The sequence below is a fragment of the Cannabis sativa genome, chromosome X (assembly GCF_029168945.1).
Source record: "Cannabis sativa cultivar Pink pepper isolate KNU-18-1 chromosome X, ASM2916894v1, whole genome shotgun sequence".
In the NCBI taxonomy this organism is placed as follows: domain Eukaryota; kingdom Viridiplantae; phylum Streptophyta; class Magnoliopsida; order Rosales; family Cannabaceae; genus Cannabis; species Cannabis sativa.
Window position 1 is genome coordinate 66,118,291 of NC_083610.1, and position 11,848 is coordinate 66,130,138.

The 11,848-nt window shown below is 35.5% G+C and overlaps 2 protein-coding genes across 2 annotated transcripts; both read right to left on the reverse strand.

The window, feature by feature from the left end:
* Window positions 1–4,738: 4,738 nt before the first annotated feature.
* LOC133031763 (uncharacterized) lies at window positions 4,739–6,663 on the reverse strand. The gene is made up of 4 exons (XM_061105410.1): window positions 6,205–6,663; window positions 5,982–6,108; window positions 5,323–5,837; window positions 4,739–5,243 (listed from the first exon to the last, which is right to left on the reverse strand). Exons 1-4 carry the CDS (start codon window positions 6,375–6,377, stop codon window positions 5,042–5,044), a joined length of 1,017 nt encoding a protein of 338 aa, XP_060961393.1. The 5' UTR covers window positions 6,378–6,663; the 3' UTR covers window positions 4,739–5,041.
* On the reverse strand, window positions 6,425–9,793 carry LOC133032317 (uncharacterized). The gene is made up of 6 exons (XM_061106222.1): window positions 9,134–9,793; window positions 7,579–8,445; window positions 7,136–7,456; window positions 6,654–7,037; window positions 6,514–6,548; window positions 6,425–6,446 (listed from the first exon to the last, which is right to left on the reverse strand). Exons 1-6 carry the CDS (start codon window positions 9,395–9,397, stop codon window positions 6,425–6,427), a joined length of 1,893 nt encoding a protein of 630 aa, XP_060962205.1. The 5' UTR covers window positions 9,398–9,793.
* Window positions 9,794–11,848: the final 2,055 nt, after the last annotated feature.

Consider the following 11,848-nt stretch of genomic DNA (forward strand, 5'->3'; position numbering starts at 1 on the left):
TATGGAGTGTCACTAAAGATTAAAACCTAAAATTTTCTTATTTTTATTAATTTAAAAAATATTTGTATACCGTGACGCGAGCGTGAATGGATAAATATATTTTCATATGGCGCGTCACTATATCATAATCCTATTTTTTTATACAAAAAAAAAAGTATAGCTCAATTAATAAATAAATAAATATATGTATTTAATAATGGTTAAACCCTAGTAAATCTCGTCTTATTCTCTCTCTTAATCATTAAAAATCTCAATCAATTAAAATAAAGTATTAACTCATTTATCAGCCAATACAAAAAATTAAATAATAAAGTATAAAATAAATATAATAATAATAAAAAAAAGAATTAAAAGGGGTAACATTTTAAAAAACCCTAAAAATTTCTCTTTCTCTCAAACTTAATTTATCTCTCTTCTCGTTTCTTCTTTGCCATCTGAAGATTCAATACTAATGCAAGGCTTCGGCGTTTGTCACCGCCAGCCGAGGATGAAGTAGCTTTACCAGAAGACGACGAACGAGCTCCACCAGCAGAGGATGCACCCTTCAGAACCTCAAGCCAGACTTTTCTCTCACAAATAGGCCTAGCTTTTCTCAGTCTTTTCCATCTTTCTCTCGCCTCTCCGACGAAAAATAATCTCTGGTTGGGGATGAAGGCTAATGGATTGGTTCGAATAGAATGAGGCAGGCACCTAGTACTCTGGGGACGACAGGTTTAGGTCATGGAAGACAACGGCGAGGGGTTTGTGCCATGGGTGCGATGGCGAAGCTAGCACACTGGGCAGGTGCGACTGTAACTATTTTTTATTTTATTTTATTTTTGGGTTTTGAAGATTGTATAGCTTTCTTTTTTCGGGTTCAATGGCAGTGGTATTGTTATTTTGTGTTCATGATAATTCTATGTATGTGTTTTTTTTTTAGATTTCCTATTAGTAATAATATTTTGGGAAAAAAACAGGAATATTCTAAAAATGGAAAAATATTACAACAATACTGTGGGCCGGCCCAATGAACATTTGTACAGCCCAAAATGAAAATATTACAAAAATACCACTTGCCCTTACCTTCAGCCGCACGTCACAAACGGAGAGGATGAATGAAGCTCCATCGATGCAGTCGGCCACGCAACCAGAATGAAACCAGATCGAACGTAAAACAACTGTAAATCCCGTCGAATTTCAATAGGAAACGAACAAATCCAACGATCTAAACAGAAATTTTTTTAAAAAAAAGAGCAGGACAACCGTGGAGAAACTGAATTTCAACATTTGATTTCGGTTTTTATAGTGCAATATCACTCAAACGATCGTCGAAAATTCAGATTGAAGCAATGTAAATCTGTATTGAACAGATCTGGAGCTCCCCCTCAAATCCAAAAAAAAAAAGGTATGAACTGAATTTTTTTTTCAACAATGATACACGGCATTTTTAGTTGCATTCTGGTTGATTCACTGGTGTGCAACAGGAAATTCATATGGTAAAACCCATAAACAAGAACTGATTCTGATTAAGGAAACAAGGGATACTAATAACTTTTTTTTTTTTTTTTGCGTTGGCTTACAGTTGCATTATCGTTTGAAAATGGTTTAGAAATCATGAAGAAGTGTTATATGACAAGTACCAAGAGCTAGCATATATACAAGGTAAGATCTATGTTAATGGTAGCAAATTAGTTTTATAATAGTTGTAAATCGATCTGATTCGAATAAACATGATGAAAAATGACAATGCGTAAGAACTATGTAATTTTGGGGATATAATTGTGGTTTTTCAGTTGGTTTACAGTTGCATAATCATTTAATAATAGTTTCATTACGTTTTTTGCAGGAATTTATTGTGGAAAAGATAGAGGACAGAACAGTTTGAGAAATGGTTAGCTTCCCAAAATTTAAATGAAGTTTCTTAATAGTTTTATTCTCGTTTCTTTGTAGTTTATTAACAACCAAAAAAATGGCAAAATCAGGAATCAGGACAGGAAATACAATGCTTGAACAAAGGAACAGAGATAGAAGTAAGTTTGTACTCTATTTCATAACATAATAAAACCAGTTTTAAAATTCGTTGCCTCGGACTAATAACCATTGCAAAAACACGGAAAGGAAAGACATTCCATTCCTAGTCTTCTACAATGGAAAATTCGATGATCGAATGAATTATGAAAATTATGAAACCAGTGGACACTACATTTCTGCCAATTGTAACTATGAAGATTTGCAACAGAAACTCAAAGATGCCCTGGAATGCAACCAAGAAAACACTGTTTTGCAACTGAAATATCAAGTGAAGGAAGGATACCAACCATTGAGGATAAAGGATGATCAAAGCCTGCATTTCTACATACAACTCAACCGAAAGACCCCGACTTCACAACATACCCAATGTGTGTGAATGTCATCAACAACCCAACAACACCCATCGATGCAACATTCTTTGGAAATGACAATTCATTAATTACACAAAGAAGCGCCTTCCAACCAATCGAATACAATGCAAAGCAACAACGAGAAGACTCAACAAATCAACAACATATAATTTAAGCAAGAGTACTGGAATTTGGGGAAGAAAGTTTTGACTTCATGGACTATGCAAAACTTGTGGCAGAGGAAATGGTTGAGCAACTGGACAACAACAGAAAAAAGAAACCAGAAATCACAGATTATGACGAACTACTAATCACAGATCCGCATCATCCAGAAATAGAAGAAGCACAAATATACAAAGACAAAGAAACACTGCAGAGTGTGCTTGGTTTCTATGCAATTAGGAACAACTTCCAATTCAGAGTTAAAAAATCATGTGCAAGAACATACAAGATTTGTTGTTTGGATCCAAAATGCAAGTGGGCACTAACAGCATCCAGAAACGGGCCAACAAAGTCATTCATCATTCGAAAGTACGACAGAAAGGTGATACACACTTGTGATCTAAACATCAGATTTGCCGACAAGAGACAAGCTACAACGAAATTGATTGGAAACTACATCAAACCACGGTTCACCAACATAAAAACAACTCAAACGCCACAAGACATCGCAGGAGAAATGAAACACAAGTATGGGGTCAGAATGAACTACATGAAAGCATGGAGAAGCAAAGAGCACGCGCAAGAAGAATTACGAGGAAAAGCCAACGAATCATACGGAGTTGCATGCCGGTTTTGCACATGTTGGAAAAAACTAATCCCGGAACAATAGTGCACATGGAAACAGAGAATGACAACAGCTTCAAGTACTTGTTTGTCGCACTGGATGCATCAATAAAAGGATGGAAGAAATGCAAACCTATAATAGTTGTTGACGGAACTTTCCTTAAATCAACATATGGAGGTACACTGCTCTCTGCTTGTACACAGGATGCAAATGGGCACATTTTTCCACTAGCTTTTTCTGTTGTGGATTCAGAAAACAACAACTCATGGCAATGGTTTTTCACAAAAGTGAGAGAAACATATGGGATTAGAGAGGAACAGTGCTTGATCTCAGATAGACATGAGAGCATAAGTAAGGCAGCTTGTCAAGTATTTCCAGAAATCACACATTGCTATTGTGTATACCACCTGTTAAGCAACCTAAAAGCAACCTTCAAGAAGAATGCAAGCAAGCTGGATAAACCATTCTTCGCCGCAGAGCATACACAGAGAGGAAATTTGAATACCATATGAGCGAGTTGGACAGCTTGGACATCCGTGTAAGACCATATTTACAACAAGTTGGATACCACAAATGGTCAAGATACCACTGCAAAAACAACAGTATTCAACTATGACTTCAAACATTGTTGAATCTCTAAATGCAGCAAACTTGGCAGCTAGAGAGCTACCAATCACAACACTGATGGAGTCATTGAGAGCATTGATTCAACAATGGACATACACAAACAGGAAAAAAGCACAGAAAACAACAACATTTTTAACACCTACAGCAGAAAAGAAATTAGTCGACAACTTTGTGGAATCATTGACAGAAAATGTAATGACATGTTAAATATTTTAGTTGCATTTTAGTTTCTTTATAGTTTGTTTTTCGTTGTTATACATATTAACAGTTTTACACTTAATCCGCAGGTAAAACCAATAAACGAGACCATGTTCGAAGTCATTGAACTAACCAGATCATGGGTCATCAACCTCAAGGAGAAAACATGCAGTTGCAACAGATTCCAACTTGATGAGTTACCGTGTGCTCATGCGCTTGCTGTTATAAAAGAGATGAACTTGAATGTTTACAACTACTGTTCGGGTTATTACACCACGCGAACATGGCTTGAAACATACAGCGGCTCAACATATCCGGTACACAATCACACAACTTGGGATGTGCCACAAAACATAAAAGATATCATTGTTCTGCCACCAAACCAAAAAATAGATCTGGAAGACCAAGGAAACGAAGGTTTTTATCTGAATGGGATACAAAAAAACATAACAGGTGCGGCAAATGTGGACAACACGGACACAATCGAAAGACATGCAACAATCAAGCAATAAAATAGATACATATGAAATATTTGAATTGTTTAATTTTGTGTGCAAATTCAAACAGGTTAATCTGTGATGCTCTAAATACATGGGATTTCATTTTTATGAAATTTGAAACAGTTTTTTAATAGTTTCAAAATCGTTTTGTTACAGTTGCGACCCTTTGTAAAATATTAAGTACCGGAATGACTTATTCTTTACAGTTTTAAAGGCAGTCAGTCAATAATTGATAAAACATAACTTGAATAAGGGAAAAGAGTTAATGGAATACGAAGAATAAATATACATTCATAGCACTATTTAGGAAAAATGAAAACATAGTTTGTATTTAGTTGGTTAATAGTTTCTCCATAGTTGTGCGACCGTATATAAGAACTTGAACAATTAAAAAAACACACAACTTTGGGAAATACAAACCTATACAATAAAGATATTATAAGGAGTGAATGTCAAATATCCTAAAAGTTTTAAACCAGCTACATAGTTTTAAACACACAACAACACTAAAACTTGTCAAGTAAATAGATTCAACAAATAACATAATAGAGCCACCAAATTAAAAGTTCCTATTTCTTCAATTTAGATGCCTTAGAAGACTTGGTTTGCTTCTCATCCTCGCTGTCAATACTTTCGTCAATTTTCCTTTGTCCGTACGAGTAGAAAAGTGAAGCAAGTCGGGTTCGATAAACTTCGATGTCAAAGTCTGCAGGGACATCCTTTCCGTGTATAAAGAATTCAGCAAAGGCAGCAACATATGCTCCACAATCACTGTTAAAAAACATAGAGAAAAAATAAACAGATTAGAAACTAAAAAACAACATAAAAGAAACTTAAAAGAAACACTCACTTCTTCTGCTGAGACGCAAGACCACTAAGCTCCACGATTCTGAATGGAGCTGTAGGGTCAGAAACTGAGGCAGGAACTTGTGCTCTATTCTTCCAGAACCCAAGTAAATCGAAAAACAAATGCAGCAACACGGAATAAGCCTTCATCGCATTCCTAGCTGCGGCATTCATCTTCGCGGTTCTCAAAGAATTGTACAGAAATAACGTCCTTTCGTGCACGTCAAGACGCCCAAAAACCCAATGACTTTCCCTTCTTAAATTGATGATGAAAAGCACGTGATCGGCTTCATACCAAGGCTTGGAACAGGGAATGCGCATACCTCGGATGTAATGCGCAATTGGGTGGGCAGCGTGAATGTGTGACATCTTAGTCTTCATTGACTTGGCCTTGTTAAATTTGTGGTACAATGCTTGGATGGAATCATCAAAAAGACAATCAGTGGTTGCGAAATTCAACGTCACAGCGGAAGAATACTTACCTTTTTTCCGAAGGTAATAGAATATGGTGTTCATATGCTGAGAAAAAAAAACAACACAGAAACACAAATGAAAAGGTTTAACAACTGTAAAAAAACTGAAATGTAGTATCAAAACTAAAAAACATTTATAAAGAAACTAAAAACAAACTACCATAAGTACAATATAAATTGGAAACTTTACCGAGTCGTTCATAAACATGTCGCATGTGGCCAAATGGTAAAACCAAGTTTTATCCTCAACATAATCAACACCTAGCCTAAAACCCGGGGTAAATTTCTTTGCGCCGTCTTCATAACAATTATAATGCCTACAACAACAAAAAAAAGCAAAAAAATAGCATTAAAACAGGAATAAAACTGGAAAAAAAAATAATACAAAAACAGATTTAATAAAAAACAGTCACCTGGGATGTTTAAGCAATCCTTCACCAATCCAAGAGTCAAATTTTGCCTCAATCTCGGTAGATACGGGATCAGCAAAAGCATCATTAAGAGCATAAAGGCCCTTCACATAAGTCACCATTTTGAAATCCCTATCATCCCCAGCAGACTGAGAACCTGAGGACATAAGCTCCATTGGAGTGCTCCCGACATCCGCAGACCCGAAATCAACAAATGGAGATTTCAAGGCCGGAGCACGCTTCCTCTTATCCAACAGAGGTGTATCAGAGACAGTATCCTCAGTTTCTTCATCAGTATGAAGGGCATCTGACTTTTCACCAACAACATCTGGATTGGGTGCGGGGACCTAAAAAATAAAGAATGCATTAAAACAGTTGCAAAACATACTAGAAACTAATGAGCAACCAAAAAGAAACCTAGTTTTTTTGAAAACAATTAAAAGTAAACTTACATTGATTTTAGCAACAAATTTCTCCAAGCCAGCCAACACAACTTGATCATCATCTATTACAAGCTGGCTCAACCCATCAAAGAAATCGTCCCCCTTCAATCGAGACTCATCGCCCTTCGGCTTCTCAACATCCTTAACATTTTTATCACTCCCTCCAACATCCTCAGAAGGATTCACATCAGCAGAAGGGACAGCAGTAACAGCCTTGTCAGCATCATCAGCATCCCCACCAACTTTAACCAACTCACCACCATCGTCGGAGTCGGAATCAATATTTTCTGGATCAGGCAATTGCTTCTCATCATCCTCGGCATCATCATCATCATCATCATCATCAGGATCATCATCAGAATCTTGAGTTACTAATTCATCCGATGACTTTCCCTGTATCAACCAACATAAATGAAACTTAAATAAAACAGTAAAGAAACTATACAAAAAAAAATATAAAAAAACCTAAACAATAAAATAAGAATAAATACCTCGTCAGAAGGACGACGATGAATGGCATTAACCTTCTCTTGGATATCCTTAATTACAGTCATTACGGATTTGAAATTAAAATCAACAAAACACCTCAACGAAATGAAGTCCTCGGCCAATGATGATTGATTCGAACTGAGCATCTCCAGCTTAGATTTCATCCAATCAATATCTGCTGAATCAGACTTCTTTGAAGATGAGCCACCCTCGAAGGATTGCTTCGCTACACCACGTTCATCAATAGATTCATCGAGAAATAGACCGTCAAGTTGAAGCTGCTGCCTCTCTTCATCAGTAGGACGCATGTTTTTTATCTTCAACTGAACAGCATAATTAAACATAATATGAAAAAAAATTAAAACAATTGGAAAAACCAAAAAACAACAACATATATAAAACTGAAAAGAAACAGGAAAAAAACAGTAAAGAAACTGTAAAGTACCTTCTCCAAAGGTAAATCAAAAATCTTGCCCTTCAAGTCTCGAAGGGTTGGATTTTTGGTGACGATGGTGTTGCTCCAGTTCAGAATCCTGGGAATAGAAGATGAAACTCTCTTACAGAAAGAGTTCACCATTGCAGGACAGCATTCATAAAACCAAACAGTAAAAACCCAAGGACATCCCAATGCCCTATACCAGCCATCATATTGGCCTCCCTTCTCTGCCTTTCTATTTTTCATAATGATCCCATGCTCAATCCTACCTTTGAATGAGTCAATTGTCAATTCAAATGATTCCCTACCCCAACAATACTCATCCCACCGACCGCTATCAACTACATCTAGAACAAACCTAGACACTTCTTTGTCAGGAGTATTGCTAAGAAGAAAACACTGAATGAAATACAAAACAGCCATTTTCAAACCAATAGACTCATCCAAACCCCACCGACTACCCAAAAAAGCATCCTCGATGGCTTTGTTGTCAATAGTTTTTACACCACGGAAACATGTTTCTACCAATTGATTTGTTTCCTGTGAAAACAACAACTTGTTGCAATCACCGAAACAATCTAAACCAGAAATAAGGTAAAATTCTTCGGCACTAAACCGTATGCAACGGCCAGCAACCTTAGCCCAAAACTCCTTAGGATTAGGCTGTAAAACTTCCCTTAGTAATAAACTATGAACGACTTGTGGGTGAAAAACAAACTCAGGCATATCCAGAAAATGCCCAAACTGAGTTTGACGAAACAAAGAAAGCAAATTAACAGATAAAGTGTTTTTAATATTATTTATCACAGAATACACACTGGTGCACACACACTTAGATCTGTAAAAATCAGAAGGACTAAATTTACAGTCCCAAACCTGCAACATAACAAAAAAGGGCCAATATAAATTATAAATCCTGAGTTAAACAGTATGAAAACTGTAATACAACTACAAACAAACTAAAAACAAACTATCAATGGCAAACAACTACACAGAAAATAACAGCAAAGACCTTAAATCGTTTGGAAACATAAAAAAAACAGTAAACAACTAACCCTAAAAGAAATCGAAAAATGCAGTATAAAAAGAACAACAAAACTATATTAAAACAACAAACAAACTAAAAAACATATACAACTATAGAAAAATATAGAGCAAAGATTTGAAAATCGTTTTGAAATCTAAAATATAACAGCAAACAACTAAACCTAATGAAAATCGAAAACACATCAAAACATACCAGTAACAAACTATTAAAAAACTGAAAAGAAACTACCGAAGAATGATTGAAAACACCAAAAACGAAAACAAAACACATAACCTGTAAGCACAAAAAAACACTGAAAATAAAGAAAACAAAACAAAATTAAAGAACAACACCTGCACTTAATCAAATGAAATGATCAAAAGCAACAATAAATAACTAAAAAATTTAAAAACATAAAACAAAATGCGCAAATGAAACCCTAAAATCACACAAAGCATAATGAACATGAAAACGCCAAAATCTGGGTAAAGCATAAATGGAAGAAAGGGGGAAACGAAAATAAAACGAAAAACCAACCTCAGTCCGATCTTCAGCATGTGTAATAGATTTTTGAAATTTTTTCCCAGAAATTTCTGGAAGCGTGGGCTCCTCCAAGTTCAGCTTCGATTTCTTCGAAGAATGGGGTCTCACACGCTTCGGCATGGGAGCTTCAAAATCAGAATCAAAATCATCATTGATTGGGCGTTTACCCTTGGATTTGTTGGCCAAAGATTTCTTGCCCATTTTTGATTTTTTTTTGAGAACTGGAGAATGGGATGAAGATGACCGAGTGATTGCCATGGTATAAATAAGATTGAAAAAAAATGAAACAGAGAGGGAAAAACAGTTGCTAAATCGTGGGCTAAGAGGAAGTTGAAAATTCGTGGATGAACCAAAAATAAGAGGGAAAAACGTGATAAATTATGGGTGGTTAATGGAGGTTACTTGAATTCAAAATGAACTTAGAGAACAGAAATGAAGAATAGAAAATGAAATGAAAACAAAATGAAAAAAGAGAGGGAAGAGAGTATGATTTGATTGATGATGCATGGGGAGAGAACACGTGTATGCATGGTATGATGAGTAAGTGGTAAATGTGTAATAAAAATAAGTTTGTAAGTATAAATGTAGTAATAGGCGTGTGAGGGTAATTATGTAATAAAGTGTGTAAAAAGGATTTTTCATGTAAAAATTTCTAATATTTTTCTGATATATTTTTTTATGTTTTTAGGTCCTAAGAACATCCAAATCCGAAGGCTTGGAAGCTCCAGATTATGGATATGTTTTGTTATATTGTAATTTCTTGAATTTTATGTAATTTATACCCATTTTGTTTTAGTTAAGATTTTTATTTATCTCTTGTGTAAATCTAGATTAAATTGTAAAATAATTTATATTTTTAGGTATAATTCAGTGTAACCACATAAAAAAAATTTATTGTTATTGTTGAATCTAATACTTATTTTGTAGTTTTAAATTTTTTAAGAAAAATAAAAAATAAAATTTATTATGCATATTATTTATTTAAAAAAATATGAAATGGTGACGTTCTTTGAGTGTGGCTGTTATCAGGAAAATTAATAAAAAGAGAAAAAGTATAGATATAGTGACGCTCTTTGAGTGTGCTATTGTCTTTAAAGTATGACAAAGTGAGCTTTTAAAAGTCTACGGTAACGCGGGGCGAGGGAGAGTCTAAAATGTTTTAGTGACCTGTACTAAGTGTCACTGAAAATTACATTTCCTGATAGCCACATTAGTGACGCGCAATGAAGTCTCACTAAAATTCTTTAGAGTCTCTCAAAGTGGGTCACTGAACCCCATTTTGTAGTAATGTTAAAGGTTTATTGTCCAAGGTAATTTCTGAGTTTCAAAGTGCGTTTATTCCGAGACAGCTTATCACTAACAATGTACTTGTTTCTTTTGAAATTCTTCATAAATTAAGACGTAAACAACAAGGATAAAATGGATGCATGGCTCTCAAATTGGATATGAGCAAGTGGTATGATAGGATGGAGTGGTCTGTCTTACAATCGATTCTGCTTCGAACGAGTTTCTCTATTGACTGGGTAATGATGATAATGGAATGTCTGTGGACTATTTCTTATAACATTATTCATGGAAGAGATGTTCTTGGGCCTATTATTCCTTCTAGAGGGATCCGCCAGGGGGATCCAATTTTTCCATATCTCTTTATGATCTGTGCGGAAGGTTTCTTGGCTCTAATTTGTCTTTACGAAGAGAAGAAATGGATTCATGGGTGTCGAGTGGCTCGTAAGGCTCCTTTTGTCACTCATATGCTGTTTGCTGATGATAACTTCCTATACTATACTGCTATAAGGGAGGAGGCGCAACGTGTTCTGGAGTTGCTTAATAAGTTTGAAAAGGATTCAGGTTAAAAGGTTAATTTGAGTAAGTCTTCTATATTTTTCAGCTCCAACAGGGATGATGGGGTTCGTCATGCGATTCTGTCCACTCTTCACTTGAGAGCTGCTGATGATCACAGTTTTTATCTTGGTCTATTGATTGTAACTGGTAGAAATAAGAATGTGGCATTTGGTTTCTTGAAGGAGAAGGTTAGAAAATGCATTCAGAATTGGGATAGTAAGTTACTTTTGAGGAAGGGAAAGGAGGTTTTATTGAAATCGGTCATCCAATCTTTCTTTCTTAAACTATGAGTGTTTTCCTGACCCCCCCTTAAAATTTGCAAAGATATTGATCGACTTATGGGGAGATTCTGGTGGCATTCTAAGTCTTCCCATGGTAAAGGAATTCATTAGAAAAGTTGGAACAAGCTGTGTCTCCATAAGCATAAAGGAGATTTGCATTTTCGTAATTTGTGGAATTTAATTTATCCATGTTAGGCAAACAAGGATGGCAATTGCTGACCAATCCGTCGTCTCTTGTTGCTCAAGTTTTTCAAGCTAGATATTATCCCCAATGTACGTTTCTTGATGCTGAGTTGGGTTTTAATCCGAGTTATACTTGGAGGAGTGTTTTTGAAGCCCAAGAGGTTGTTAAATTTGGAGTTAGATGGAGGGTAGGGTCTGGAGTTTCTATACATGTTCTTAATCAGACGTGGCTTCCTTCCAAGGATAACCTGTTGGGTTTTGTGCCATAAATAAAACTCATTTCAATATAATCAGATTTACTAGTTAATAAAGAGCAGAAATAACATTTTATGTTGCATCATTCACATGATTTATTTCATGATTATATATAATGTATAAATTCTATTTAAGTCCAGAACATGTG

What these genes read in the sequence shown, in the direction of transcription:
- LOC133032317 (XM_061106222.1), bottom strand. Translation starts at nt 9,397, where the DNA reads ATGGCAATCACTCGGTCATCTTCATCCCATTCTCCAGTTCTCAAAAAA. An exon ending in ATGCTGAAGATCGGACTGAG is followed by an intron (nt 8,446 to 9,133) that starts GTTGGTTTTTCG and finishes GTTATGTTGCAG; the next exon opens with GTTTGGGACTGTAAATTTAG. An exon ending in TTGATTTACCTTTGGAGAAG is followed by an intron (nt 7,457 to 7,578) that starts GTACTTTACAGT and finishes TATGCTGTTCAG; the next exon opens with TTGAAGATAAAAAACATGCG.
- LOC133031763 (XM_061105410.1), bottom strand. Translation starts at nt 6,377, where the DNA reads ATGGAGCTTATGTCCTCAGGTTCTCAGTCTGCTGGGGATGATAGGGAT. An exon ending in GGATTGCTTAAACATCCCAG is followed by an intron (nt 6,109 to 6,204) that starts GTGACTGTTTTT and finishes TTGTTGTTGTAG; the next exon opens with GCATTATAATTGTTATGAAG. An exon ending in CTTGCGTCTCAGCAGAAGAA is followed by an intron (nt 5,244 to 5,322) that starts GTGAGTGTTTCT and finishes GTTTTTTAACAG; the next exon opens with TGATTGTGGAGCATATGTTG.